The sequence below is a fragment of the Natrix helvetica genome (genome assembly GCF_964273705.1).
Source record: "Natrix helvetica genome assembly, chromosome: 4".
In the NCBI taxonomy this organism is placed as follows: Eukaryota; Metazoa; Chordata; class Lepidosauria; order Squamata; family Natricidae; genus Natrix; species Natrix helvetica.
Genome location: NC_138550.1, coordinates 36,372,946 through 36,399,647, shown reverse-complemented (window position 1 = coordinate 36,399,647; position 26,702 = coordinate 36,372,946). Strand labels below are relative to the sequence as shown.

The window sequence follows — 26,702 nt, the reverse complement described above, 5'->3', positions numbered from 1 at the left end:
AGAAGAAAGAAATGCTATACCTTGGTTTTTGTAATCCACTCAGAGAACAGTAATAATTATAAATTATAATGGTGCATGAGCAATTATATACTAAATATCTCCAAGGAATTTTTCCATTCACTCCACAAGAAATCTGAACAACAAAAGATATTTGATTTTCTAAATTTCATCTATGCATTATTGTATTTGCCTCATCAATTTACATAACTGCTCACTCAATACAAAAGTGAGCGTGCATTCATCACTACAGTACAAAATTAATTAATTAAAATAAATTAATAAAAAAGACATAGAATATATAAACATACCAGGGGAACAAATTCATCCAATGGTCATTCTGTTGCATATTGACAATATCACCTCTGATTGAAAAGGCAGAAATAAAGGGTGAATAGTAATAATCTAGAAAGCAAAACTCAAAAAACCCTTTAAATCATCTATGTATATTTTCTTTTATTTATTAAATTTATATAGCTAAATGTGACTCTAGGCCAGTGGGTCTCAACCTTCCTAATGCCACGACCCTTTAATACAGTTCCTCATGTTGTGGTGACCCCCAACCATAAAATTATTTTATGTTTTCTGTATTTTTTCAAAAATATGTGTTTTCTGAGGGTGTTAGGTGACCCCTGTGAAAGGGTCGTTCGACCCCCAAAGGGGTCCCGACCCACAGGTTGAGAACCACTGCTCTAGGCATTATATTCCTATACTGGTAGTGTTTTGTTTTATATCAGAAGTTGTATTTCCTATCTGAAAATGTCATTTAACCTAGGACCAAGTGCCACTGAATTCATTGGGACCTAGCTACAAATAAATGAGTTGAGATTGGATTTACAATTATTTAACATTTATTTGTTAATATTAATTGTTCTGAAAGGGATTTTTGTTCATTTATATGAATATTTTCACTCCCAAACCTTTAGCATATTTCATAATGATTCCTTGTTTCAGTAAGGGGAAAACTGATTTCATTTTAAACAAAATGAAACCACCATGATAAGTGGCTCTAGTTTTCAGCCTAAGAAAATTCAAAATTGACTTTTAATGGCTATATTCTGTGTTGGATTTTCTGACTTGCTTTAAAAATGGTAATCCTTGAAACACAAAAATCTTCCTCTGGTAATATATATATATTCTGCCTGTTTCAGTTGTTTGTGACTAGTTGTTAGCTATGTTGCTGTCAATCTGCACAAATACTTCTGAACTAAATGGTCTGATTCAATAAGACAACATTGTGTGCCAAAATCAGCCCTCCTTAACTTCTACAACCTCCAGCTGGCAGAATTAGTAAGCAATTATAACAGTTGTAGTACCAACATATTTGGAGGCACTAGGATGTGTTGGGAGCAGAACAGGAGTTGGAAGCTGAATTCTCCAGAGGGGAGGGAGGATATATCTCTTCAAGGTCAGCCAGATTATCATATTATGGCACAGTAGTGGGATATAAATAGCTTTTAAAAATTTATCAGCAAATAGTTGCGTATTAGGTACAAAATGGTGTCCATATCAGAAAGAATGTTTCCAGAAAAGATTGAGTCTGATCATTATTTTTCTATTCTCCTAAAATTTAATGTTGGGTGATATACATTGAAAATGTTCCAAATAAATCATTTGAGCCTGAAAAAAGAAGACTTGAAATAATAAGAATAATCTGAATGTGTATAGAATCAATTTTGTGCACAATCAAATCAGTACTACTAAACTAGCAGTCCTATAGAAACCAGAGCAACAGAGACATTTAAAAAATAAATGAATGCATGTGTTTGGAACTGGAGAACAATGTTACCTGTGGGCTTTAGAACATGCATTTATTAATTTAATTATTCATTATTAAATTTATATTATTTTAGAAGTTTCCTTTTGATGCAGAAAATGAGCAGTGTGCTTCCAAATTTATTAATTAACTTGCTCAATGTATGGCCCACTTTTACACTAAGAACACAATATAGTATTTGTGGTAATACTCTAGTATTTTTCCATAATAATAATCCTGCAAAGTAAATTGGCTAAAAGATCAAGGTTAGCCCAAGGCAACTGGTCAGCTTTCTTTTCTGAAGAGGAATTTGAATCTGGATATCTCCAGCCTTAGTTCAATATTTTAATTTAAAATTGTTATTTCAACCAAGAAGTGTATTCCTTTTCTATGCTTTAGTGTCCTGCTACTTTAACAGGAATGATTTTTCTGATGGAAATGTATTTCTTAAACTCAAATATACAGATTTTCTCTTTATTTGTTCAGGGTCTATGTTTGGCTATGTTGGAAAATAGAGAATAGAATAGAATAACAGAAGGGACTCTGTTATTCTATTAAAAAGTTGAAAAGATGTTACTACTTCTGTTCAGACTACTTTGAGTTTGTCATTTTATCTTTGTAGGCTAGCTTGCTTCATTTTTCTTTTGTGAGCATACTTCCTTCACTTTGCTTGCCAAGATGATGGACATGTCGGAGTTCGGGGAAGCTGCACCTTTCCTCCGAAAAAGTGAGAAGGAAATCATGGTGTTGCAGACAGTGGCCTTTGATGGTAAGATATAATGCGATTATTCTGCCCATCATTTCTCCTAGACTAGTAAAGCAAATACCTGATCGGATACAATATAATTGAAAGTTCTGATATAAAAGGTACATTGTAGGTCTGAACTTGGATTTTAGCCATTTTGCTGTCCGGATAAAAAGTTATTCTGGTTGAATCACAGAATCACACAAGTTATATCAGGCAAAGTTTATAATAACAGTTGAGGACCAATTATTTGTTGGTTTGTTTTATATTTAAATAAACTATCCTCTTTGAGGTGAAGAAACATTTGGGTGGAAAATTCTGGGAACTGAAGCCCACCCATCTTTAAATTGCCTTATCTGAATAGATTTTGCAGGCATTACGTGATCCATGAAATGTGTTGAGCATTGAAAAAAGCAAGCAGCCTAAATACTGCTAAGAGAACATTGTATAATATACAGCTGTTGCTGTTATTTGACAATTTTAAGTATTTAGCATGCTTGAATAATGACAAAAATGTCTTCCTTTTCAAGGAAAGAAGAAATGTTGGATCCCTGATGAAAAGAAAGCATATATTGAAGCAGAGATCAAAGAGAGTGGTGCTGGCAAAGTTACTGTAGAGACAACAGATGGGAAGGTAAGGAACATTCTCTGCTTGGTAGGTCACAAGTGCAAGATCTACAAGACAAAGAAACAACAAGTCGACATAAAGAGTTGGTTCAGAGACACTTTAACAATAAGGTCAATTAGTCCAAGGCAAAAAAGAAATGGCACATAGCTGGAGATTGCCTTTATATTTCTATGTCTTTCTGTCCGTCCATCCATCCATCCATCCATCCATCCATCCATCCATCCATCCATCCATCCATCCAACGTCCCTCAGTGTTGATGCCTGGTGACTGTCTAGAGACAAGTCCCTATAATTTCTTGGCAGAAATTGCCTTCTTCATAGGGCTGAGAGAGAGTGATTGGTTACTTAGCTGAATTTGTATGCCTAAAATGGGCTAGAAATCATTGTCTCCTGGATTATAGCATGACGTCTTATCATTACATCACATTTGCTAATATATGCTGTAGCATGTCAATGCTAAAATATAAGTCCTTTTAAAAAGGGTGCAGCAGTTTCTACCTTGTCTGATAGGGACAACTATTGTGGCAACTTGAACAAAGTCCCTTAAAAATAGATGCACATCTTTGGATCTGAGGCTTTGGGCTGATCAGGCATAAACTAGCTCAGGGGTGTCAAACTCAAGGCCCGGCGCCCTGATCTGACACATGGGGAGCTCAGGGCCACCCTGAAAACAGTGAAGGACTGGCCCATGGTGCCTCTGACGGTGAAACGGAGCTTGGGCAGACTGCATGCAGCCCTCCCTAGCTCTGTTTTCGCTGGCAGAGGGTTGCAGGAGGCCGTCACAGCCAAAAACAAAGCTTGGAAGCCCATTTTTGCTGACAGAGCTCTCATGCCACCACAGGCGCCCTGACACGAGTGACCTCAAGCTCGCCATGCCCACCCTGGCCTGATGCAGCCCTCAATGAAATCGAGTTTGACACCCCTGAGATGGCTGTAGAAGAGTAATTATATAAAGATGGGCCATATCTTAATTGATTTATGTGGTTCAGTATAAAGATGGATGGGTGGCCAAGTATAGGGGATTCCTGGTGTTGTAGAAGCAAGCATACATTTTTATGCTGCTATCTTTGGAGGGAATCAGGCTGGGCTCATAAGATTTATTTATGTAGAGACTCTGGGTCATACTTATCTTTCTAATCTTGGTTAAGCTACAGTACTTATGACAGCTCTGAATATTCTCAGAGGCAATGGGCAATAAAATCTTGACTCTTTTATGTCACATGCATGAATACAAAGCAACTGCGTATAAGTAGAGTATAATAAAAAGATCTGACTTTACAAAATGATAGAGGTAGATTTTGTAATTCTCTATACATTCTCTAAAAAGTATTGTAAACAATCTTAAAGAATTTCAGCAGTTATTAGCCACTTTAATGATTGTTCAGTTGTTCACCGGTTTTTAAATAATTATGCTTCTTTGCTTAGGTTTCATAGGTTTTTAAAACCTATGCATGTTTTCATGCATAAAATATGCTTTCCAGTGGTTGGAATTTAACTTTGAATGTAGCTTACAGTCTTCTATGTCAGATGGCTTTTAATTTATTCTTAGATGGCCAGCATCATTATTAATATCTGAACACTTCAAATCCACTATTATTTGAATTTCTACACCATAGTTTATAAAACAAAATTACACACCTACCATTTACAAGCAGCAATAATGTCTCATAATTTTTAAAATAAGAGATACATTTTAATTTTCTATTTGATAATCACCCCAAGAGTTATTGGTACAAGACTGTGCTGATACGTTTAAAATTTAAGTTGCATTTGTTAATATTGTATACTTTGGAATAATCTTTAATAATGTCCTTTTGTGGTGAGGCTACTATATCCACAAAGATAAAAAAATACAAAATTATTCACAACAGATGAGTGGACTGCGAAGAAAATAGATAGTAGAATTTGCTAAAATGGTTAAATTGATCTGTTTATTTGGAGAGGAACAATAACTACTTTTATAAAAATACCAGAAACCTTTTATTGACTTTTCTTAAAAATGGACAAAAATGAATTGGTGATTTTGGGAAAAGGATTGTTTAGGGGAAAAAAAGTTATGTGTTATGTGATTTGGGAGGGTGGGAATAGCAATAATTATGTTTTTAACTGCTGCATAGACCAGAATTCACTTGTTTAGATATTTTTCTTTCTCTTTTTTCATCATATTGTTGATTTTTCCCCCACTTTTTGTCCTATCATCCAGCCAGCCAGCTATCTGAAAATCTGTTTGGTATAACGGTTAAGGCACAAGGCAAAGCCAACTGAGTGATCTTGTGTCAATCTTTTTTATCTCCGCCTTAGGAAAGAGGCAATGGCAAACCACTTCTAAGAAAACTTGTCTAGGCAATCTCCAAGAATCATACACAACTAAACGGAAGATAGAGATATACATAAATACCTTTCAAATTAATAATAATGGGAAATAGAATGCATCCAATTAAAAGTTCCTTTCTTTTTTTTGCAGACTGTTACTGTAAAAGAAGATGATGTTCAGCAGATGAACCCTCCAAAGTTTGACATGATGGAAGATATGGCTATGTTAACCCATTTAAATGAAGCTTCTGTGCTATATAATTTGTATAGACGCTACTCTAACTGGATGATTTATGTATGATTTCTTTACTTCGTCATCTTAAAATGTGCTATTTGAATAACATATTTTTGTAGAAGAATGCCTTAATATTTTTTCCTAAAGAATTGTTCAGGAATTATTTTTATGAAATAATTTTTGTGATACATTCCTCTGTTTCCTTTAGCAATATTGTGAACTTTCTCCTTATCAGCCTATTTAAAGGACAACAATTTGGGGGAGGCTGTTTCTACAATGGAAGAAAGCAAATACGTTAGGCTCAGTAGAGTCAATGGATACCGTGTTTCATGTCAAGGATATTAGAAAAGATTCTTCAATAAATAAATTACTTTTCATCACATCTTTTTATTCTGAAAATTTTCTAAAGAGAGAGATGTGTGTGAATATGGCAACTGAATCACGGCATTGTCTTAAGGCAAAGTTGTACAACCCACAATCAACAGACCTCCAAAGTTCTTGTGGGCCCCATAACTTTCTTCAGCTGGCTGTTGAAATTAAGCATATTAATAATTATAAAGTTGTCTGAAGATTATTTAAAGTATGTTTAAAATGATAATGTTTCTTTGTTTGGTTGCATAGATCTTTTTTATATGTTGCATTTAACCCACCTTTATTATTTTTATAAATAAGTCAAAATAATGAATATACCTAATACTCCTTCCTGCTCCTTTTTTCCCCAGAGGTGAGCTGGGCTAAGAGAGATGGACTTCCCAAAGTCACCCAGATGCTTTAATGGCAAATGCAAAACAAGCTCACAGTCTCCTGGTTTCTAGCCCTTACTAGATCTAACTTAAGAATGTTGGAAGATTTATGTGTCTATTTTATTAGATATCCCATTTTATATCCTTACTCCTTCTGACACGAAGAGGCAATATTCCTCTTATTAAAAAATTTGGTATCTATTCTTTTCATTTCTAGACTTACTCAGGCCTCTTCTGTGTGACAATAAATCCTTACAAATGGCTTCCTGTCTACAAAACAGAAGTAGTTTCTGCTTACAAAGGGAAGAGACGCTCAGAGGCTCCTCCCCATATCTTCTCCGTTGCAGATAATGCATATAATGATATGTTGCGTAGTAAGTAAATCTATTTGATCACAACTCTTTTAAAAAGTGATGTGCATGCATAAATGTAGTCCCAAGTGTCCCCAGATCAGTTTGTTAACATTTAATGACAAATCACCTATATACAGCAGTACAGTTTTTAATTAATATAATGTAGGTGTAGTGAACCTCTGCTGGACTTAATTCCTCAATTATTTTTTTAAAAAAACGTTGTACAGAATGGAATCAAAATTTCAATTGTGGCCTTTCTAGTGATGCCATCTTAATTCTGGCCTACAAATACATTTTTTTAAAAAAAGAAAAGGCATATTCTACACTAGAAAGCATATTCTGCTTTCTAAAATATTTTTAGCGCATAGAAGATACCTTATTTGAAATTACTTTTATTTATTTATTTGATTATCTATGGATTTTATATGCTGCTCCAATTAGACACATTTATGAGCAGTGTATATTCCATGATCCATTCATTAGAGTAAAACAAAGCTAAAAATATGGAGAAATTAACAGAAAAGCAAAACAATCCAATATAACAATAAATCCTCCTAGATCAGTATGATATCAATTCTTAGTACTATACCGTCAGGATCATTCAAGTATCCATCGATTCTCAAAACCTTTTGGAAAAGATTACATATTTCAAGGACTAGGTTGCTCCCAAAAGTGAGAATGATACAAGGCCAACCCCTGGAGTTCTTGGTGTTAGCATCTCCTAGGTGTTAGGAGCTGCAGGAAACTCTCCAATAGATGTCATAAGGTCCTGCAGAGCCATAAAGAGAGTTAAAGAAAAATAATTGTATCCCATTATTGTATACAATTATATTTTTGATTACAATTATTTGGAAACCTGCTCAAAGCCATGCAGCTCCTGAAGTACTGATGTCAGATGGACAAACAAAATAGATGCCATCATAATTTGAGCCTGTCATTTTGGATCTTCAAAATCTTCAAAGGAGCCTAATGGCCAGCTGCAATAATCTAATTGTGATGAAACCTCAGCCCATGGTGATAGATGGTGCCACTTCACCCAGTGAATTCCTAGATATGTTAAATTGGAGAGTGGGTTGATCCCTTAGGCATGCCACAATGTAAGGTACTAGATAAAAAGTGAAGACTCTAGAAGTGTAGGAATTATGATTCTTAGCTGCACTCACATTTGGCACATTAAATATATGTTGCCTTTAGTTGAGTTAACTTTAAATATCAAAATGATGTATGATTATCACCAACTCAGATCTTCCTCCTGCACTGCTGCAATGATAGATTGTGATTATCATAATCCAAGCTAGACCATATTGCACATTTTGTCACATTAGATTTCTTCCATCAGAGGGCAGTAGTGATGCATGCTTGACATCCGGGAGAGAATATTTGCACTGCTTTCAACATTTATGGATATAACCATACAAGGTTTACAGACTAATTTAAAGAGCAGTGTGGTACAAATGGATACTTTCTTTACTGACACTTGAAGGCATAATATACTAAATAATATGTTATACATTATAAAAATCTATGTTGAATAATATATACAAAAGCCAAACAATATCTGTAATTCTTCAGGCCCTAATAACATGTTTTACCAAAGTGTATAATTATCTCATATTTAAATATGGACTGTCTCTACTTTAAAAGTAGAGGACTATTTTTCTAAGGCAAAACTAGGACTATTTTTCTAAGGCAACACTAAGGACTAGTTTGACTTAATCTCTTAAACTCAGTTATTTATTTAATAATATTTGTAGATCATCCCAATCCTTTCTTTTGAGTAATTTTTGTTGTTATAAAAAAAAAGCATAGTGAGAAGTCCTCAGGGACTCTAAATCAGTGGTTTTCAACCTGTGGTGCAAGACAGAACAGCTTGCTTGCAGAAGTTGTGAATGCCCCAACACTGGAAGTCTTTAAGAAGATGTTAGATAGCCATTTGTCTGAAATGGTATAGGGTTTCCTGCCTAGGCAGGGGGTTGGACTAGAAGACCTCCAAGTTCCCTTCCAACTCTGCTATTGTATTGTACCATGGAGTTTCACAAAGATTTGAAGAAATATTATGATTTAAATCTTGGGGGTCCATGACCACAAAAGATATTTAAAGGGAATCCCTGGTGAAGAAAAGGTTGAGAACCATTGCTCTAGATCAGTGATGGCTAACCTTTTTTTGCTCGCGTGCCATAAGGGGGGAGCGCAGGGGGGTCGTACATGGGCATACTGCACCCATAATGCAATGTGCGACCCCCCCCAGTGTGCATGCGCGCATGAGAGGCACTCTCCCCCATTTTTGCATGCTTTTTTCTCCCTCCCTAGGCTCCATAGGGGTGACTTCCGGTTTGCTTGTGGGGTGGTTTTGAAGGTCCCAGAAGCCTCCGGAGGGCTTAAACCGACTCTACGAGAAAACCGGAAGTCCGTTCCCGAACTTCTGGGTGGTCCATAGGGCCAGTTTTTTGCGCTACGGATGCTTCAGGGAAACTCCTGAAGCCTCCGGAGTGCCTCCGAGGGGGCAGGGGAGTCTCTTTTTGCTCTCTGCGGGCTCCTATAAAGCCTCTGGAACCTGGGGTGGGCAAAAAATGGCTTTTAAAAATGCTGAACGCAGCTGGCCAGCATACGCATGCCGGCTGGCCAGCTGACAGGGCAACACCTCGCATGGCCTGACAAGTGGCTCCACGTGCCACCTGTGGCATGTGTGCCATAGGTTCACCATCCCAGCTCTAGATGATTAACAACTAAGCATAAAACACAGTTGAAGTACTCTTAAAAACGTTAGTTCTAAAAATTCCTATGACTAATGCATCCAGGCAAGGGCCAAAAGCATGTTGGAATAATATTTTTACTGATTTACTTATTTCTGAAATGAAATAACGGGTTGAATGGATACACTCCTATACCATTGTTCTATCATGTTAGATGTATCTTTTAATGGTAGTCTTAACAAGCCCTCTTTAGATGTTTGGACTTTGTGGGCAGATTCAATTCTAGTAAGGCTCTGCCTAATATATTTCACTGTTGAGCATTTGAGGCTTTGAAGGTAAAAGCAGTACTTTGAGCAGATCTACTAGGAACCTAGTAGTAAACAATACAATGACCTTAAAACTGGTGTGATTCTGTACTGCTCTCCTCTCAGCAGCATGGTCCTCACATACACTATCAACTGCAGGTTCTGAGTCATCTTCAAAGACACTTCAATGTACAGTGCATTACAATAATCCAACCAAGTAGTGATCAGGGATTGATCACCAATTGGTTGGATTAATGCAATGTACATGGAAGTGCCTTTGAAGAAGACTAGGGCATCCTAAATCAGATAATATTATAACTAGCACGCTAGTCAGAGTTGGGCAAAGAACCCATAGCCACAATTTCACTCCAACTGCTAGAACAAGAACTGAGTATCTAGGAGCACCCTCAAGTCATGAAACACTTGCTTTGGAGAGAGAATTGCCCCTTTCAAATGACTATGTCTGTTATTGGATTTTCTAGTTATTTATTAATGGATAGCAACTCTTGGCATGATTTAAGTCACAAGAAGTGACTCTGGGCACCATCAACAATGAACAGTTCAATTGTACAATTATTCAGGATTTCAACTGAATTTCTAGCTCATTCAGAGGTGGCAATATGTAACCAGGTGTCATCAGCATATTGTTATTTCATTCATTCCAAAGTGGTGGATGACATTTCCTAAAAATTTCATGTAAATGTTCAATAACATAACAGCCTTAAGCACTATGGGCCCGCACATTACTCATACTCTGAACTATCAGCAGAATCAGATACAAATGGATACAGGCCCTCTAATTTATAAATTCTGTAGAATACTATAGTCAATTATACTGAATGCTGCTGACAACTACCATTCACTAGAAGAGGGTTGTCAAACTGATATTGTCACGGTGGCGTCACGTGACATATCAGGACTCCCCCCTTTTACTAAACCAGGCGTGGGCATGGCCAGCGCGTGACGCATCTGGCCCATAGGCTGGGAGTTTGCTATTCCTGCACTAGAAGAACCAAAGCCATTTTTATTGATGATCAGGATGATACATTTTCCTGTAGGATTCTCTGTAGTAAATTCTTTATTACTTTTCTGACAAAAATGCCCTAAAATATGTATTTAAAAAATAAGCATTTCCTAAGAATAACATAGGAGGAGAAAATGCTGTTGAAGGTTTTTTTTCTCTCTTCCTCATAGATAGAGAGAACCAATCAATGCTGATTACGTAAGTGACTCTTCTCTGATGCTTTATATTCATAAATTACTTTTGGTAATAATTTCTGGAATTTTTAGCAGAACGTACAAATCTAAAGGAACTTCATTTTGTTCTTGATTGCTAAACCTTTCCATTTGGGCATACAGTTAATTTTGCCCTTATTTTCTAAAAGCAACCTTGGTTTGTATGAAAGCTTTTTATTGAGATTACCTTACGTCATAAATCTGGCACATTTCAAACAGATTGTCCTAGTATTCCTTCCTAACAAACATGGACGTAGATTTAAATGGCTCTTGTTTGAGAAGTACTTTTAGAACATATTAAAAACTATGCTGAGTTAAGATCAGGTTTCTTTTATTCCAGTTCCTTATTTACTACAGGGCCCAATTAAAAGCATCACATCAACAGCCTTTACCTGATACTGCTCATTAAAAACCTTTATTCAGTGGCACTTTGGCTATGAGCTAGCATCATTACCATTACCTATGGAAAGTGTTATCCTCCATATTTGATACGCTTTCCTTTCTTCTATGTCTGAACTGCAGCTATAGGAATAACCATCAGATGGCAGCAGAGTTCCCAGTGTGTGTCTTTTCTGCCACATAGAGGTCATCTGGATTGTTGTAACCAAGTTCTGTTAGTCCCATTTTTCTGTAAACATTCATTGAAAGACCACTTTTTTAAAGGGAAAGGTGGCTGAGTCTCATTACAAAAAGATTAATTTTTAAGTTACATTGTCTTGTAAATTAAAATGTTGAGATGCTATTATCTTTCTTTTGTTTACAGTGGAGAATCTGGTGCTGGCAAAACTGTGAACACAAAACGTGTCATTCAGTATTTTGCCACCGTGGCATCAATTGGTGAATCAGGGAAGAAAAATGTAAATATAAGTGACATTTTCTTTGTATAAACAATGACTACACAATCACAAATGGCATGATAATTACCTATGATGCTTTAAAAAATTCCAAGTGTAAAAAGTCCATGAATCTTTTCTCTAATAAGTTTAACTTATCTAAAAGTTTGTACCATTGTTACAATAGTTATGATGACTGGGCTTCAGGTGTACCTTATAGGTGTATTAAATATATTATCTCTCTTTCTATTTCTCTTTCTCTCTCTCTCCCTCCCTCTCCCCCTCCCCCCTCTCTCTTATCCTTTTTGAAGAGGCAACTAGACTTTCTTCTTTTTCTTTCAAGATGTTTCGCTTCTCATCCAAGAACTTTCTTCAGCTCTGACTGGATAGCGAGGAATGGAAGGACTGAAAAATACAAATCCTTCCATTCCCTACCATCCAGTCAGATGAAAAACAAAAATCTTAGAATTAAAATCATGATGTGTCACATATTAAAGTGAATTGTAAAAGAAATACCTAGTAAAATCACAACTGGAATGGATTTATTGCTGAATGTATGTTCTTGGTCTTTTCTTCAATTTTGTTTTCATGTTTTGTTTTAAACAGCAGCCAGCCACCAAGACTGGGGTAAGTTATCTATATTTGATTTTGTGCTATCAAACTGTTGTTAACTCTTAGTGACCATATAGTGACTGTGCAGGTAGTCAGCTATATTACCAAAAGTTAATCCAAGCATTTGCTGAAGTTTTTAAGTCATGCATGCTTCGTGAATTTGCATTCATCCATTTATTGAATTATATCCTGCAGTAACTGAAGTGGAACACATGATTCACAACCCTTCCATATTTGCCCATTGCTTCTTTCTCCATTTTAAAAATTATTTATTTGAGGTACTGTCTCATCTCAGTGGGACTGTCCCGCCTCACCCCAACAGGCAGAGAAAGCATACTGAGGATCCCGTCGGTCAAGGAACTTTGGCTGGCGGGGTCCAGAAGAAGAACCTTCTCTGTGATAACTCCTGTCCTTAGGAATATTATCTTACCTCCTGAAGTGAGATTGGCTCCCAGCCTCCTGACCTTTCGTAAGAGCCTTAAAACCTGATTCTGTCAGGTGGCTTGGGATACTAATGGAGGAACTTTACATTGGGGTGGCTGACTAATTAAAAGCAAATCCCATACCCTCCCCCAAGTATCTGCCTCCCCCCTTCTTCATATTGTGCTAATGGTTTTATTTTGTTTCACTTATTTTATATTGGATTTTTAAAATATTTTAAAATGTTTAACATAATGTAATGTTATGTTGCAAGCCACAAAGAGTCATTTGAAATGAGATGGGTGGCAAAAAATTCTAATAAGTAAATAAATACAAAATAAAATCTTAATTGCAGGGAAGGAGGGAATTATTCTGTAAGGCTAAACCAATATAATTTAGGACATCGGACCAAATACTTCAGTTACTTCATTATAGAATTCACTGGATGACCTTGGGACAGTCATTTCACTCTGTCCAAAAAGGTTGTGAATATGAAATGGGAGAAAGATCTCCTATGTCAACTTCCTTGAGCTTCCAGAATAAAGGTATTTGAATTGGAAGCATTAGCAATTGTCCATGTGAAAGCTATTCTGTAGTTCTGTCCATATCTTAACCCTGATTTAACTATTCTGTCTGAATATCTGGACTTTCGTATATTCTTTGCATAGTGTTGCATTCTTCTGGTTTATCAAGGCGAAGCCAGAAATTGGGTATATGGTTACATTCTAAAGGTACTTAAATTTTTTGCATTTTAAGGGAACCCTGGAAGATCAAATCATCCAAGCCAACCCAGCTTTGGAAGCTTTTGGGAATGCCAAAACTCTGAGAAATGACAACTCTTCACGTTTTGTAAGTAGCATTTCTAACTGTGGAACATTACCATCTTGTATTATCATGTTCATAAAATAAAAGCAGAAATTGAATTACATTAAAATCAGTTTTTTTTAATAGTACTGTATTCTTTGATTAAGTTATTGGATGGTTTTTTTATAAGTAATGTCAACAGCTGTTCTGCTGTTACTTATTGGAACATTTTGGCACAGCAATTGTACCGTCTTGGGATTTTAGCAACAACTTGGCAAGCTAAAGCATAATCAAACAGGACTTGATTTATTCAGGTTTTCCTGCTATAAAAATGGCAGGAAAAAAAGGTGTTTAGAAGTGATCCAGAGGGAATTCAAGTCAAGAATTTTATACATTAAGTTTTCTAGTCCCGTCAAATCCAGCCAATGATTTTTTTTCCTTTTTATGACCCTATAATCCCTTTTATCAGGATGGAGTTGAAGCAAATGAATGGAGTGAGTGTTTACTGGCTGGATTCCCTCCTTGATGCCTGCACAGAGTTCGCAGCAGATATTTTCTCTTTGTGCACTGATAGAGAAACATCTGTTGCTACCTAGGATTGAACTCTCTGCCTCCTAAGTGCGAGGCGAGCATTTTCACTTCTAGGCCACTGCACCACTCAAATCTAGCCAGTGATAATTGTCCTAAATCAGAATACAGTACTAAAAGTTTCTGGTTCCCACATAGGGAACTATTTCCTTTGGAAATATTATTCCCTTTCTGTGCTCTATCTTTCCTCTTACCATTGCCAATACTGTCATGTGCTTGGAGGATATACTGTTTAATCAGAAACATACCCTAGAACCACAGAGTTTAAAATATATGGAGTTGGCTCTCCCACAAATTCTATGCTTTATGGTCTTAGCAAACTCTGTCCAATTGATTTTGCTCCCCAGATGTTAATTTGCTAGACACCATTGAATGTGATACTATCTACATCCTTAATCACTATTGCCTGTATAGTTATAAAATACTGCCACATTAGAAAAGAACAGAACAACAGAGTTGGAAAAGACCTTGGAAGTCTTCAAGTCCAACCTCATGCTTAGGCAGGAAACCCTATACCTTTTCAGACAAATGCTTGTCCAATCTCTTCTTAAAAACTTCCACTGTTGGAGCATCTACAACTTCTGGAGGCAAGTTGTTCCACTGATTAATTGTTCTAGCTGTTGGGAAATGTTTCCTTAGTTCAAAGTTGTTTCTCTCTTTGATTAGTTTCTATCCATTGCTTCTTGTTCTGCCCTCAAGTGCTTTTGAAAATAGGTTGACTCCTGCTTGTTTGTGGCAAACCCCATAGATATTGAAACACTGCTATCATGTCACTCCTAGTCCTCCTTTTGATTAAACTAGACATACCCAATTCCTGCAACCGTTCTTTATTTGTTTTAGCCTGCAGTCCACTAATTATCTTGGTTTACCATTAATAAAAGTGTAATAGGGAAATATTTGATAATGCCATTTGCCCTCTTGGCATTAAATATATTAGACCATTTACCCATTCCTGGCATAAATGTTTACTCTTTTTTTGCGAAGTTCCTAAATATACACAAACTGCTTACACGCTTACATTTTGTACTTGTCTGAGAAGTGTGAAGGTAGTCCAAAGGAAACTTCTTCAAACAGATACTTTCCATTTGTGTTTGGACAACAATTTTAGAATTGGTTAACCTTGACCAAACTGGCTAGGGAACCTGAAGAATACAAGGTAGTTTTATGAACTTGTGGATAGAAACGGATACTAGCCATATTTCACTGCCTTCCTCTAAAATGTATTCACTGCCAACAGAATACACTTCTTATATCAGCTAATGGTCCAAATTTTACATTAGTTTGGATGTTTATTAAATGAAAAGCTCATTTTTCACTGAAATACTTGGCCCTTTGGATTATTTTCCACTAAAATCATTATTATTTACTGGAAAGGAGAAGGGACTCCCACATGGATTGCAAGTATCTTCCTGTTAATAGCGAGTAATTTGAATTTTGATTTCCTGTAGTATTTTGATACTACAGGAAAAGCTATAAATTATAAGGTCATCAGATTTGGATTGCAAAAGCTTTATTGCCTTTTGAATCTTTGTAGTCCATGTCTAGTAGCCATACTAAATTAGAAAGATGGACAATATGCGAAAAATAGGAATACAGGTAGCTTTTCTAGATCAATTAGCAGTAGCAGTGGGATATAACTTGCTGCCCAGCATACATTTGGTGCAGTAGTCATACTGTATTCTGGATTGCAAAAGCAGCAGGACCATCTAAAGTAATAAATAAATAAATAAATAAATAAATAAATAAATAAATAAATAAATAAATAAATAAATAAATAAATAAATAAATAAATAAATAAATAAATAAATAAATAAATAAATAAATAAATAAATAAATAAATAAATAAATAAATAAATAAATAAATAAATAAATAAATAAATAAATAAATAAATAAATAAAGGTTTTTTTTTACTGACTAGGTGACAACCCGGTGTTGTCCAGGTACTATTTATTTATAAGGGCAAAATGTCTGGACCAAACGTAATTTCTAATGTTGGATTTTCCCCCTTAGCAGAGGGAGCCTCCTTGTGGAATACTGTGAAGCTGTTAGTATGGCAACTCCACTGGATTGTACAATAGAAGCCATTGTACGGTAGTACAGTAGAAGCCATTTAAAGGCACAACAGACTAATTGTAACAGAACACATACACCAAGAGACATTAGAGGTGCCTTACCCCCACATTATTTGTTTCCAGAGAGGAAGTCATCTGTGTACCAAGTTTGGTTGAAATTGCTCAAGGCGTTCTAGAGTTATGCTGGAACATACACATACACAGCCATTTTTATATATATAGATAAAGCAAGTATAGCGCAAGTATATAGTTTTGTAAGTGCTATGTAATATTCCCTAAAGGATTCAGCAAAAGTAAGCTGATCACAACAAAACCAAACAGCGTACCGTATTTGTTCCAATAATGGCTGCAAAGTTGCAGAAACCACACTAGACCCCAAATTCACACATTTTAAAAAAAGCCTGAAGTTCCAGACACTTGAAAAGTATATATGCTGTTGTAAACTGATGATGTAGTTTAAGTCTCTGTTTGTATATACTGTATATAAAATGTGTGTCTTTCTAGGAGGAGTATTTAGAATTAAAATGTGTATATCTTTGCACAGAGATCTAAATATCACATGTTCTTAAGCAGTCCTAAACAAGCAGGTTTCATGTGTACCAGTCATAGACTATTCATCTGTCAAACTGTTTTAGAAAGTCTGCTGACTTAGAATAGTTCCAAACCAGTGCTTCTCAGCACTTCAGGGAATGGCCATAGACTTGATGGTTGTCACAGTATTTTCTGTTGTTCAGTTGCAGGGAAGGAGGTTGCACAGTCATTGGAACATTGCATGGGTTTCATGTTGAACAAAATCTCAAGCAAAAATAAGATAATCATGGATATGTTTCAGACTATTTTACAATGTCTGATTGAAAAACATGCCTATATTTTATCTAAACTGTGGAAAGATGTAATAGGACATAATAATATTGAGCGTCCTGCTGATGTTTCTCAGCAGAGGATATTCAGTGCCATATTGCTTCTGAGACTGGTGATTATAGTCATCGTGATCAGCAAATGCTAAAATACAAATAGGAAAATTTATTTTAGATTAATATAAGTACATTATGTAGTTCTAGCTTTTTTCCCCATAAGTATTGACAATTATTTTATAATTGGGTTTCACACTTCACAACTCAAGGTGATCAAAAGTACCTCACTGAAAAGACTCATCAAACAAATCCCTTGACAAAACAAAGCTAGACTATTTCACAGAGACCTAGTAGCAATAAATTCATGGCAGTGCTAAAAAATATGGGATAATCACAACAAGCATCTGTACAACCATAGAGCATTCAAAGCAGTTGCTCTCAGGGAGAGATTTATACAATGGAAAGTCCTATGTTCTACCCTAGGATAGGTGGTGCTGATTAGAGCTAATTGTGGTAATATTATTTCTCAGAAGCAATTGCCTATTCTTGAATAGACCATTACTTTTAAGGTGGTATTCAGGTAATCAGGCAGTGGAAATAACAACGGCGGATTTAGAAGCTGTGTTTCTGTGTCAAAGTCAAAATTCTTGATTGTGATGTATCAGAAGTCCTGGAGATGGTTTTATCAAGATTTCTAAGTATAGTTTGGGAATATGCATGGCAAACTCTTTTTCTAGCCATCGTCACTATGACTTTCTTGAATGAAGATCCATCCTTCCATGGAGTCATGTTTCTTTAATTATGTATGGGGGAAACAATTTATCCCGGATCTTCTACCATTTAAACTAGATTCATGAAACTTAACAATGAAACCAAGACACTATTGAATATAAATTATATCTTATCACTTACTCTAAATAAACCATTGTGATTTATGCAATAAGCAATGATTTAAATAAACCATTGTGTAGCATAATGTTTGAATCTTCCAAAGAATTATCATAACATCCAAACAGTGCAGATATCAAAGCAAGCTTATGGTAATTGGTGTACTACTATTGGTCCTATATATTATCATTTTCAATGTTTTTAAATTTTATACAATAGGGTAAATTTATCAGAATCCATTTTGGGACTACAGGCAAGCTGTCATCTGCCGATATTGAAATCTGTAAGTAATATACTACTTGTTATAACTATAGGCTTTATATTTCACATAAAATTTTTGACCTATTTTTCAGTTTAATTCTTCACTCTCCAACTAGATCTTTTAGAGAAATCCCGAGTTATTTTTCAACAACCAGGTGAAAGAGGCTATCACATCTTCTATCAAATCTTGTCAGGAAAGAAAGCAGAGCTACAAGGTAATACGCAAAACCATGCTTTGTGTGCATGAGTCAAAACTTTTCTAAGTGTGAATGATTAGAGGAACTGAGTAAGAAAAATATTAATGCAAAATAACAGCCATTTCAATTAAATAATATTACCGCAATAAAAAGTAAACAGATAATCTGGAAAACTTTGAGTAGTCAAAGTGATCATTTTTTCTCTTCAAACCAACAATCTTTTAATTTACAGTTATTGATTTTAAATGATTATTTTATCTCATTATTGGCATATTAACCCACAGATTCTTAGTCTGCAGATACCTTATCCAGCACTTTAAAATAGCACATGATATGGAGCTCATGTTAGATAACGATATATGTGTATAGAAGAAAAGAATTAAGTTTCTATGTCTAATTTATATTTAGGGTAGAAGATTGCACACACGTATAACAGTGAGATCCTAGAATTCCACTACTGGCCGAGGTAGACAGTACTGTCTATATGGATTCTAACAATATGAACATGACTTCTTATGTACCTTAGTTCATCTCTTGTATTGGGATTCTGCATGTAGTTCTGGATGAATCAATCAAATCAAATCAAATTTTATTTGATTAGCCGCAACCCTCTCCCGAAGGACTCGGGGCGGCGTACAGTCAAAAAGATAAAATACACATAGGACACACATACATACGAAAAAACAAGGACAATTACATTTGTGCATGGAGGAGAGTAGACCTGCAAGTGAAAGACAATAAACACAGCTAAAAACACAGTTAAAACACAGTTTAAAATCCCCTAAATAAAATTGCTGAATTAAAAACCCCTCAGGAGCGTAACGAAGTTATGGTTGGGCCAGGCCAGATATTTGAAAAAGGTGGGTCTTGAGCTTAACACGGAAGGAGCGGAGGTCTGTAGTGGTCCTAATATCCGGGGGGAGGTCATTCCACAGGGCTGGGCCCGCCACAGAGAAGGCTCTGCTCCTAGGCGCCGCCCCATGACATTGTCTAGTGGACGGCACCTGGAGAAGTCCCTCTCTGTGCGAGCGAATAGGTCGTAGGGATGTATGGGGCAGAATACGGTCCCGGAGGTAACTAGGTCCTGAGCCATGGAGCGCTTTAAAGATCGTAATCAAAACCTTGAAACGCACTCGATAGACCACAGGAAGCCAGTGCAGCTCGCGCAGGTGTGGTGTCACATGGGAGTACCTGGTGCTCCCCATAATCACCCGCGCGGCCGCATTCTGGACCAACTGTAGTCTCCGAGTGCATTTCAAGGGAAGCCCCATGTAGAGAGCGTTACAGTAGTCCAGGCGAGACGTCACCAGCGCATGGGTGACTGTGCGTAGAGCGTCCCGGTCCAATAGGGGGCGCAATTGGCGCACCAGGCGAACCTGATGGAACGCCCCCCTGGCCACAGCTGTCACATGTTCATCCATGGACAGCTTGGCATCCAGGAGGACGCCCAAATTGCGCGCCCGCTCCACGGGGGCAAGTTGAATGCCCCCAATGGCCAGAGATGGAATTATCTGGTTGAACCGGGGAGCCGGAACCCACAGCCACTCCGTCTTGGAAGGGTTGAGCCTGAGTCGGTTGTCATCCATCCAGACCCGTACGGCTTCCACACACCGGGACATCACTTCGACGGCCTCGTTGGGGTGGTTCGGGGTGGAAATGTACAGCTGAGTATCATCAGCGTACAGGTGGTATCCCACCCCAAAACCACGGATGATCTCACCCAGCGGCTTCATGTATGTGTTGAACAGGAGTGGCGAGAGGACCGACCCCTGTGGCACCCCACAGATGAGGGGGCTTAGGGTCGACCTCTGCTCTCCTGCCAACACACGTTGCGTCCTGCCGGAGAGGTAGGAGCCGAACCACCGCAAGACGGTGCCCCGGATCCCCAACCCCTCCAGTCGGTGCAACAGGATACCATGGTCGATGGTATCAAAAGCCGCCGAGAGGTCTAATAGGACCAGGATAGAGGAACAGCCCCTATCTCTGGCCCTCCAGAGATCGTCTACCAACGCGACCAAGGCCGTCTCAGTGCTGTGCCCAGGGCGAAAGCCGGACTGGCGCGGGTCTAGATAATCATTCTCCTCCAGATGTCGTGGAAACTGAGAAGCCACCACACTCTCCACAACCTTCGCCAAAAAGGGAAGGTTGGAGACAGGACGATAATTGACCAGCTCCATAGGGTCCAGGGAAGGCTTCTTGAGCAAGGGTCTCACCACCGCCTCTTTCAAGGCGGCCGGGAGAGACCCCTCACCCAACGAAGCGTTCACTAGGTCCAGGAGCCAGTCGCGTGTAACCACCCAGGATGCCAGTACAAGCCAGGAGGGACACGGGTCCAACAAACATGTGGTAGGTCGCAGTCGCCCACGCATGGAGAGCCAACTATGATATTGATGATACTTCATATAATTTGAAAGATGATGTTCCATTTTTTTACTTACATCTGTATTTTTATGTGACTACATCTATTATTACACAAGACTATTTTTGAATTTCAGTAGCTGGTCCTGTCTATCATGTAGTTTTATACCCTATTTATGCATAGGGATTGTGCATTTATTGGATTGCTAGTTCTTCTTGTAATATGGGCAAAGCTTCCCTTTATACATGTCCTACATTTCTGCTTGGCAAAAGCAGTAATAATCTCATTTTTGTTCTTGTCATCCAGGCTGAGTGGACCATCTGCTAAATCCTTAACCAGTTAGCCTTTACTATGGCCTAATTAAGGTAGATTAGAGGAACTGTTTCAAAGTGATTTTCAGCTAACAGGATTTGGATGGAAATATTCCACTGTGAAAATGTACCTTCCATGGTTAATTTATTCTTATGCTATATGATTATTGTATGGATAAACTCCTGTCCACACAACAGTTTTGCTATTACAATCAATTATTCACAGTCTGCATAGCTGTATATGTGGAATGGCAGGGAATTTAGTAGAAGTAATAATTTAGAGATTGTAGTTGTTGACCACATTTTCAGATATCTTAATAAATTTTTGAAATAATCCTTTTGTCCTAATTATTTTTGGGGGGAGAGAAGCAGGTGTGATAGGCTTCTTGCCCCGATTTGGACATTTGAAATTACATTACTTTTTCCCATAACATCAAGACATTAAAATCAGCTGAAAACAATTTTGATGGACTTTTGAAATATGAGAAGCTGTGTAAATGTCTTTGTTCTTTATTATTTGTAGCAGAATAAGGATCAGCAAGCACATCTGCCTATGCTGTTTGACTGAAAAGCTAAGCAGGGTGTAGGATATGAGTCTATTGATCATGTGGAGTTAATTGCATAAGTATAAGAATGCGTCATTAGATGGAACTATTCAGAGAGACTTGATTATCCAGGCAAATAAAATAAAGCAATAAAGTAAAGTCAATTTATACTTTCAGAATAGCTTGGAATTCAAGATCTTTTTAATCCTGCTGAAAATGTGTTCATGTTATCGCTATCACTATTATGTTAGATTAATCTCTTTCTGAAGGACTAGGAATGTCAATGAAAGTTCTGTATAGGAACCAGGTTAATATAAGCAAAGAAGTGGAATAAGCCATTTTATAGTGATTAAGTGTGGGTTTATATATTTTGCAACAAAGGTCTCCTTTGTTTCACACTAATACTGTTGGACTGCATTGTTCTTTTCTTACGTGGAACAAATCCCATTGTATTGGTGGAACATATTCCTGTGTGGATATATGCAGGGTTGCATAGTGATATAATTTAAAAATAGAAATTCTACAGATTTGTGTAGATCTAATTTCCCAGCAACTTTGAATAAGCCTTGATGTATGAATTGCACTGCATTTTGACTAACAGGAGCCCAAATCTTCAGAGAATAAACAGTTTTTTTCTCCTTATTTGCAGATATGCTATTGGTGTCAACAAACCCATATGACTATCACTTCTGTTCACAAGGTGTTGTTACTGTGGATAATTTAGATGATGGGGAAGAGCTGATGGCAACTGATGTAAGACTTGTTTTTTTTTTATTAAAGTACAAAAGGGCATAAGCTGTTCAGTGAGAACAACAGCAATTTCCTTATTTGAGTCAGTTCAAACCAATCCATATAAATTGTCTCACTGAACAGGATTGCTGAGCATAAATATGCAATGAATCCAAGATCAGTACACATCAAAAGTCAGGGCAATTTTTGGTATGCAGAATGGTCTTAACAGTGAGTTACCCTTCCTGTATATTATTTCAGAACAGGACTGTACCAATAAACCCATGCTGTCTATTGACTTTCATAAATTGAGGTAAGAATGTAGTTCTGCTAGATCAGGTCAACACCCATCAAAGATCAGAATTTTGATTCTTATAGTGGTTAACCAAAGCCAGCCAGTGTGTTTGGAAACAAGAGATGGAAATTTAGCAGTTTCCTGTCATTTCCTTGAAATGGGTATTTGGAGGCATGCTGCCCTCAAGAGTGTGAAGATAATACTGAAACTATAAGACAAATAGCCTTTGATAAACCTGTCCTACATCCATCCATCCAACCTCATTCGAGAGCTATTTAAGTTAACAATAAAGTCTTTTAATAAATATATCCAAAATGTATTTAGGGAGTCTGTTTTCCAATTTGAGCACTGTGCTCCCACTAGAATTTGCCCAATGGTCTTTTCCAAAGCATTTTGTTAAATGATGTGCTTCTTTTAAACACATTTTCCAAATCTCATAATGTGCTCTTAATGTTGATAACTGTTCCATCAGCATCAGGAAATAGAACATGAATATGACTTTTCCAACAGTTTCAGCTTGAATTTTCAATACCAGAAGAAAGACAGTAACACCAGCAGTGCTCTAAGGCAACTTTGGAAAACAAAGCGGCATGTAGCTGAGGAGGCAAATAATAAAAGCATCTTTTTTTTTTAAACATTTTAACAGCAAGCCATGGATATTTTGGGTTTTATTGCGGATGAAAAATACGGTGCCTACAAACTCACTGGTGCAATTTTGCACTTTGGAGACATGAAATTTAAACAGAGACCCAGGGAAGAGCAGGCAGAAGCGGATGGCACAGAGAGTAAGTATTGTATTTTTTGTTTACCAACAGCGTTTCTTTTCTTGCTTTGTAATAATAGTGTTGGTTCCCTCCCCCCCTTTAATATTATTCACACGTAGAAAGCAAACTTTTTTTGTGGAGAATCTTATCTATAGATCAATATGCTGCATTTGGGCACAATCAGAGCATATGATCCAAGGGGGTGGATTGATGTATTATGCCAGAGAAAGAAAACAGCAGAGCTTTCAAAGACTGAAAGACATTAATTGCATAAAAAAGTGCCCTGAATAATTTTCTCACTATTTGCTGAGCACTTAATAGAGATTGAAAATTCTCACACTTAACTCCCCACCACTTCCAATTCAAAAGAGTCTAAGATTCCAATCATTCCTTAATTAGAGAAAAAGTAATAAGTAGTTTTTGTGAGTGTTGTTTTGCCCATTATTTTGCAATGAGGACTCCAATACAATAGGCTCTTCTCCTGGGCAAGGCATATGTGCTGCGAAGCCCTTGGATGACTTTCTTGTGCCATATATTGAAGCTGATTTTGAAAATTACTCATACAAAGTGTACATGATTTAAACCAAGCTGTTTTGCTTACATTCACTTTTTACAAGGCATAATTACCCATGTAAAATATGCAGAATCTATGAAGACAATACACTATTCATACTGGATACTCTAGGTAGTTTGTTCTATAATCACTTCAGAATCAGTTATTGCTCCCAATCAGTAGCTAATTCTTACATGATAATGTCTTTCAAACAATTGTCTAAATTATGATCTTGTTGTGCCCATTCTCTACACTTTCAGAGTAATACCTGCAAAAAACACCTCGTATTCAATAGAATACACATTGAATTTCTGAGCGATCAGTTTCTCAGTGTCATGAAAGAATCTCAGACATGCAAGTAATCAGATCATACTAATTAATTACCTATGGTGAGAAGTCTAAAGATGCGTGTGGTCCCCAAAAGCTCCAGTGTGGTCTTCAACATGACCTTTCCTATGTCAATTTTAATGTAACAGACGGAAGCTAATTAAATTAGGCCTACATGATTCTTTGGATTAAATTTTGAAAAGTTACTGAGGGGGTGCAAATAGAGCAGCTGTCAGTGTCTAATTAAAAATCAACACCTTAAAAAAATATCTCTCACTTTCTTTTTCTCTTGCTTTTGAACTGAAATGGACTCCTTGTGACTTTAGGGAGATCTGTCTATATATAACTAAAAACTCTCATTGTTTTCACCTTTAGCTCGGCAAAATGGTGCATCTTAGGGCAACAGTTTTGGAACCAAGATACGCCAAATAGGCTAACTTACAGAATGTGTCCAAAATCTGGGTCCCATGATTTTCAAGAATCCACATGTTTGGAGAGATTGTGGCTGCTTTTGTGCTATTGGTTGCTGTGGTATTGCTGCTGCAGTCATTTGATCTTCATTGGCAACATTCCATAACAGTTTCCCAGCCAGTTTTGCAATACCTCACTCTTTGAACCCTACCTTTGAACCGTTTGAACCCTATCTTTGCTTTCTTTTGCAATAATCATTCTACTTTTATATGCAGGCCTTTATATTTTATTGTTATATTTTGTGATCCCCCTCGCCCCCAGTTCTTTCTTTTCTCTTTTGCTGTCTCCAGATAGTGCAATGTCTTCTACCCAGATTTTCTTTTTTTGCCTTTCTTTTCAGCAATTGTTAAGTCTGGGGTGTTATGTAACTAGTGCTTGTCTGCCTGAATTCTAATGTCCCAGATGATTTTAGCTTCTTAATTTTCTATTACTTTGTTTTGTGATCCCACCAGTTCATGCTTGCAAGCTTATTATTACTATGGTTGATTGCAGTTTAGATTGGATTTGGCATCTGTATCCACTATTGAATTCTTCTGAGGCCTTGGGATAGGTAGATGTTATTTGATGGTGTTAAATATATCATTGTAGGCTGTAAGCTGTTCCAAGTAAGCTGAATTTGCCATTTTAATCATCACTATTTCTTAGTCAAACCTACAGCCTTGATGTTTCCTGGTAGTATCCCATGCTATACTAACCAAATCCAATTGTGTTTGGTTTTTGAATTTTTAAAAAATGCGACACCTCCCCACCCCACCCACCCCACACATGCATAGTGGAGCTGACCTGGGCAATAGCTCACGTGCTCTCAGAGAGGGCTCCACTTGCCACCTGTGGCACGCATGCCATAGGTTCATCATCACTGTTGTAGGGTATGGTAACTGAATCTTGAAAGCCTAAAAAGAATTGCTGTTAGTTGCAAAGTCCGACCCATTGTGACCTCATGGACAACTCTTCTCCAGGCCTTCCAGTCCTATACCATCCTCTGGAGTCCCTTCAAGCTCACGCCTACTGCTTCAGTGACTCCATCCAGCCACCTCATTCTCCCCGTCTTCTTTTGCCCTCAATCTTTCCCTACATTAGGCTCTTCCCCAGGGAGTCCTTCCTTCTCATTAAGTGGTCAAAGTATTTGAGTTTCATCTTCAGGATCTGGCCTTCTAAAGAGCAGTCAGGGTTGATCTCCTCTAGTCGTGACCAGTTGATCACCTTGCAGTCCGAGGGACTCTCAGGAGTCTTCTCCAGCACCATAGTTCAAAGGTCTCAATTCTTTGGCACTCAGCTTTTCTTATGGTCCAACTTTCACTGTCCCAATGTCCTATATGTCTTAAGATGTCCAGGCCAACACTAACACAACATAGACTCTGTTCAGTATAAATAATAATGAGAACTTTTAATAACGTTTATCCATAATCACAAAGATGGGTGCCAGTTCACATAAATGTATGCACCTTTAAACACGGTTATATGCAGGAGTTCAGATATTTGAACCTGAATAATTTTTTTAATCAAATTTCCACTAATGTCTTAATTAGAATAAAAATAAACAGTTACAACATTGCTTTGCAGTAGATGGTTTTTCTTAACTATGGCTTACATTTGTATTTTTGCAAAATTAAACCTTGTTCAATGTCTCATCTTTTGATATACCTGACAATTGCAAATGCTGCTTCAGTACTTAAACTAAATATATTTTTATTCTCCAAAAGTGCTATTGTATACGAACTGCTTATTTATTTTTCATTTTCTTCTGTTTTATTGTTATCCATCTTGCGTGTCATCTAGGTAGAAAGACACCCTATTTTGAAATAATCATAATT

General features: G+C 37.1%; 1 protein-coding gene across 1 annotated transcript in view; it reads left to right on the top strand.

The window, feature by feature from the left end:
- Positions 1 to 2,380: 2,380 nt before the first annotated feature.
- The window catches only part of MYH15 (myosin heavy chain 15), a 105,423-nt gene continuing 81,101 nt past the window's right edge, over positions 2,381 to 26,702 (top strand). Inside the window, exons 1-12 of the mRNA XM_081951458.1 lie at positions 2,381 to 2,522; positions 3,029 to 3,132; positions 5,591 to 5,734; positions 6,635 to 6,791; positions 10,963 to 10,990; positions 11,768 to 11,861; positions 12,444 to 12,464; positions 13,626 to 13,718; positions 18,296 to 18,359; positions 18,454 to 18,552; positions 22,399 to 22,502; positions 23,420 to 23,558. Coding sequence (XP_081807584.1) covers positions 2,432 to 2,522; positions 3,029 to 3,132; positions 5,591 to 5,734; positions 6,635 to 6,791; positions 10,963 to 10,990; positions 11,768 to 11,861; positions 12,444 to 12,464; positions 13,626 to 13,718; positions 18,296 to 18,359; positions 18,454 to 18,552; positions 22,399 to 22,502; positions 23,420 to 23,558 — 1,138 coding nt within the window. The 5' untranslated portion in view covers positions 2,381 to 2,431. The remainder of the gene's footprint in view (positions 2,523 to 3,028; positions 3,133 to 5,590; positions 5,735 to 6,634; positions 6,792 to 10,962; positions 10,991 to 11,767; positions 11,862 to 12,443; positions 12,465 to 13,625; positions 13,719 to 18,295; positions 18,360 to 18,453; positions 18,553 to 22,398; positions 22,503 to 23,419; positions 23,559 to 26,702) is intronic.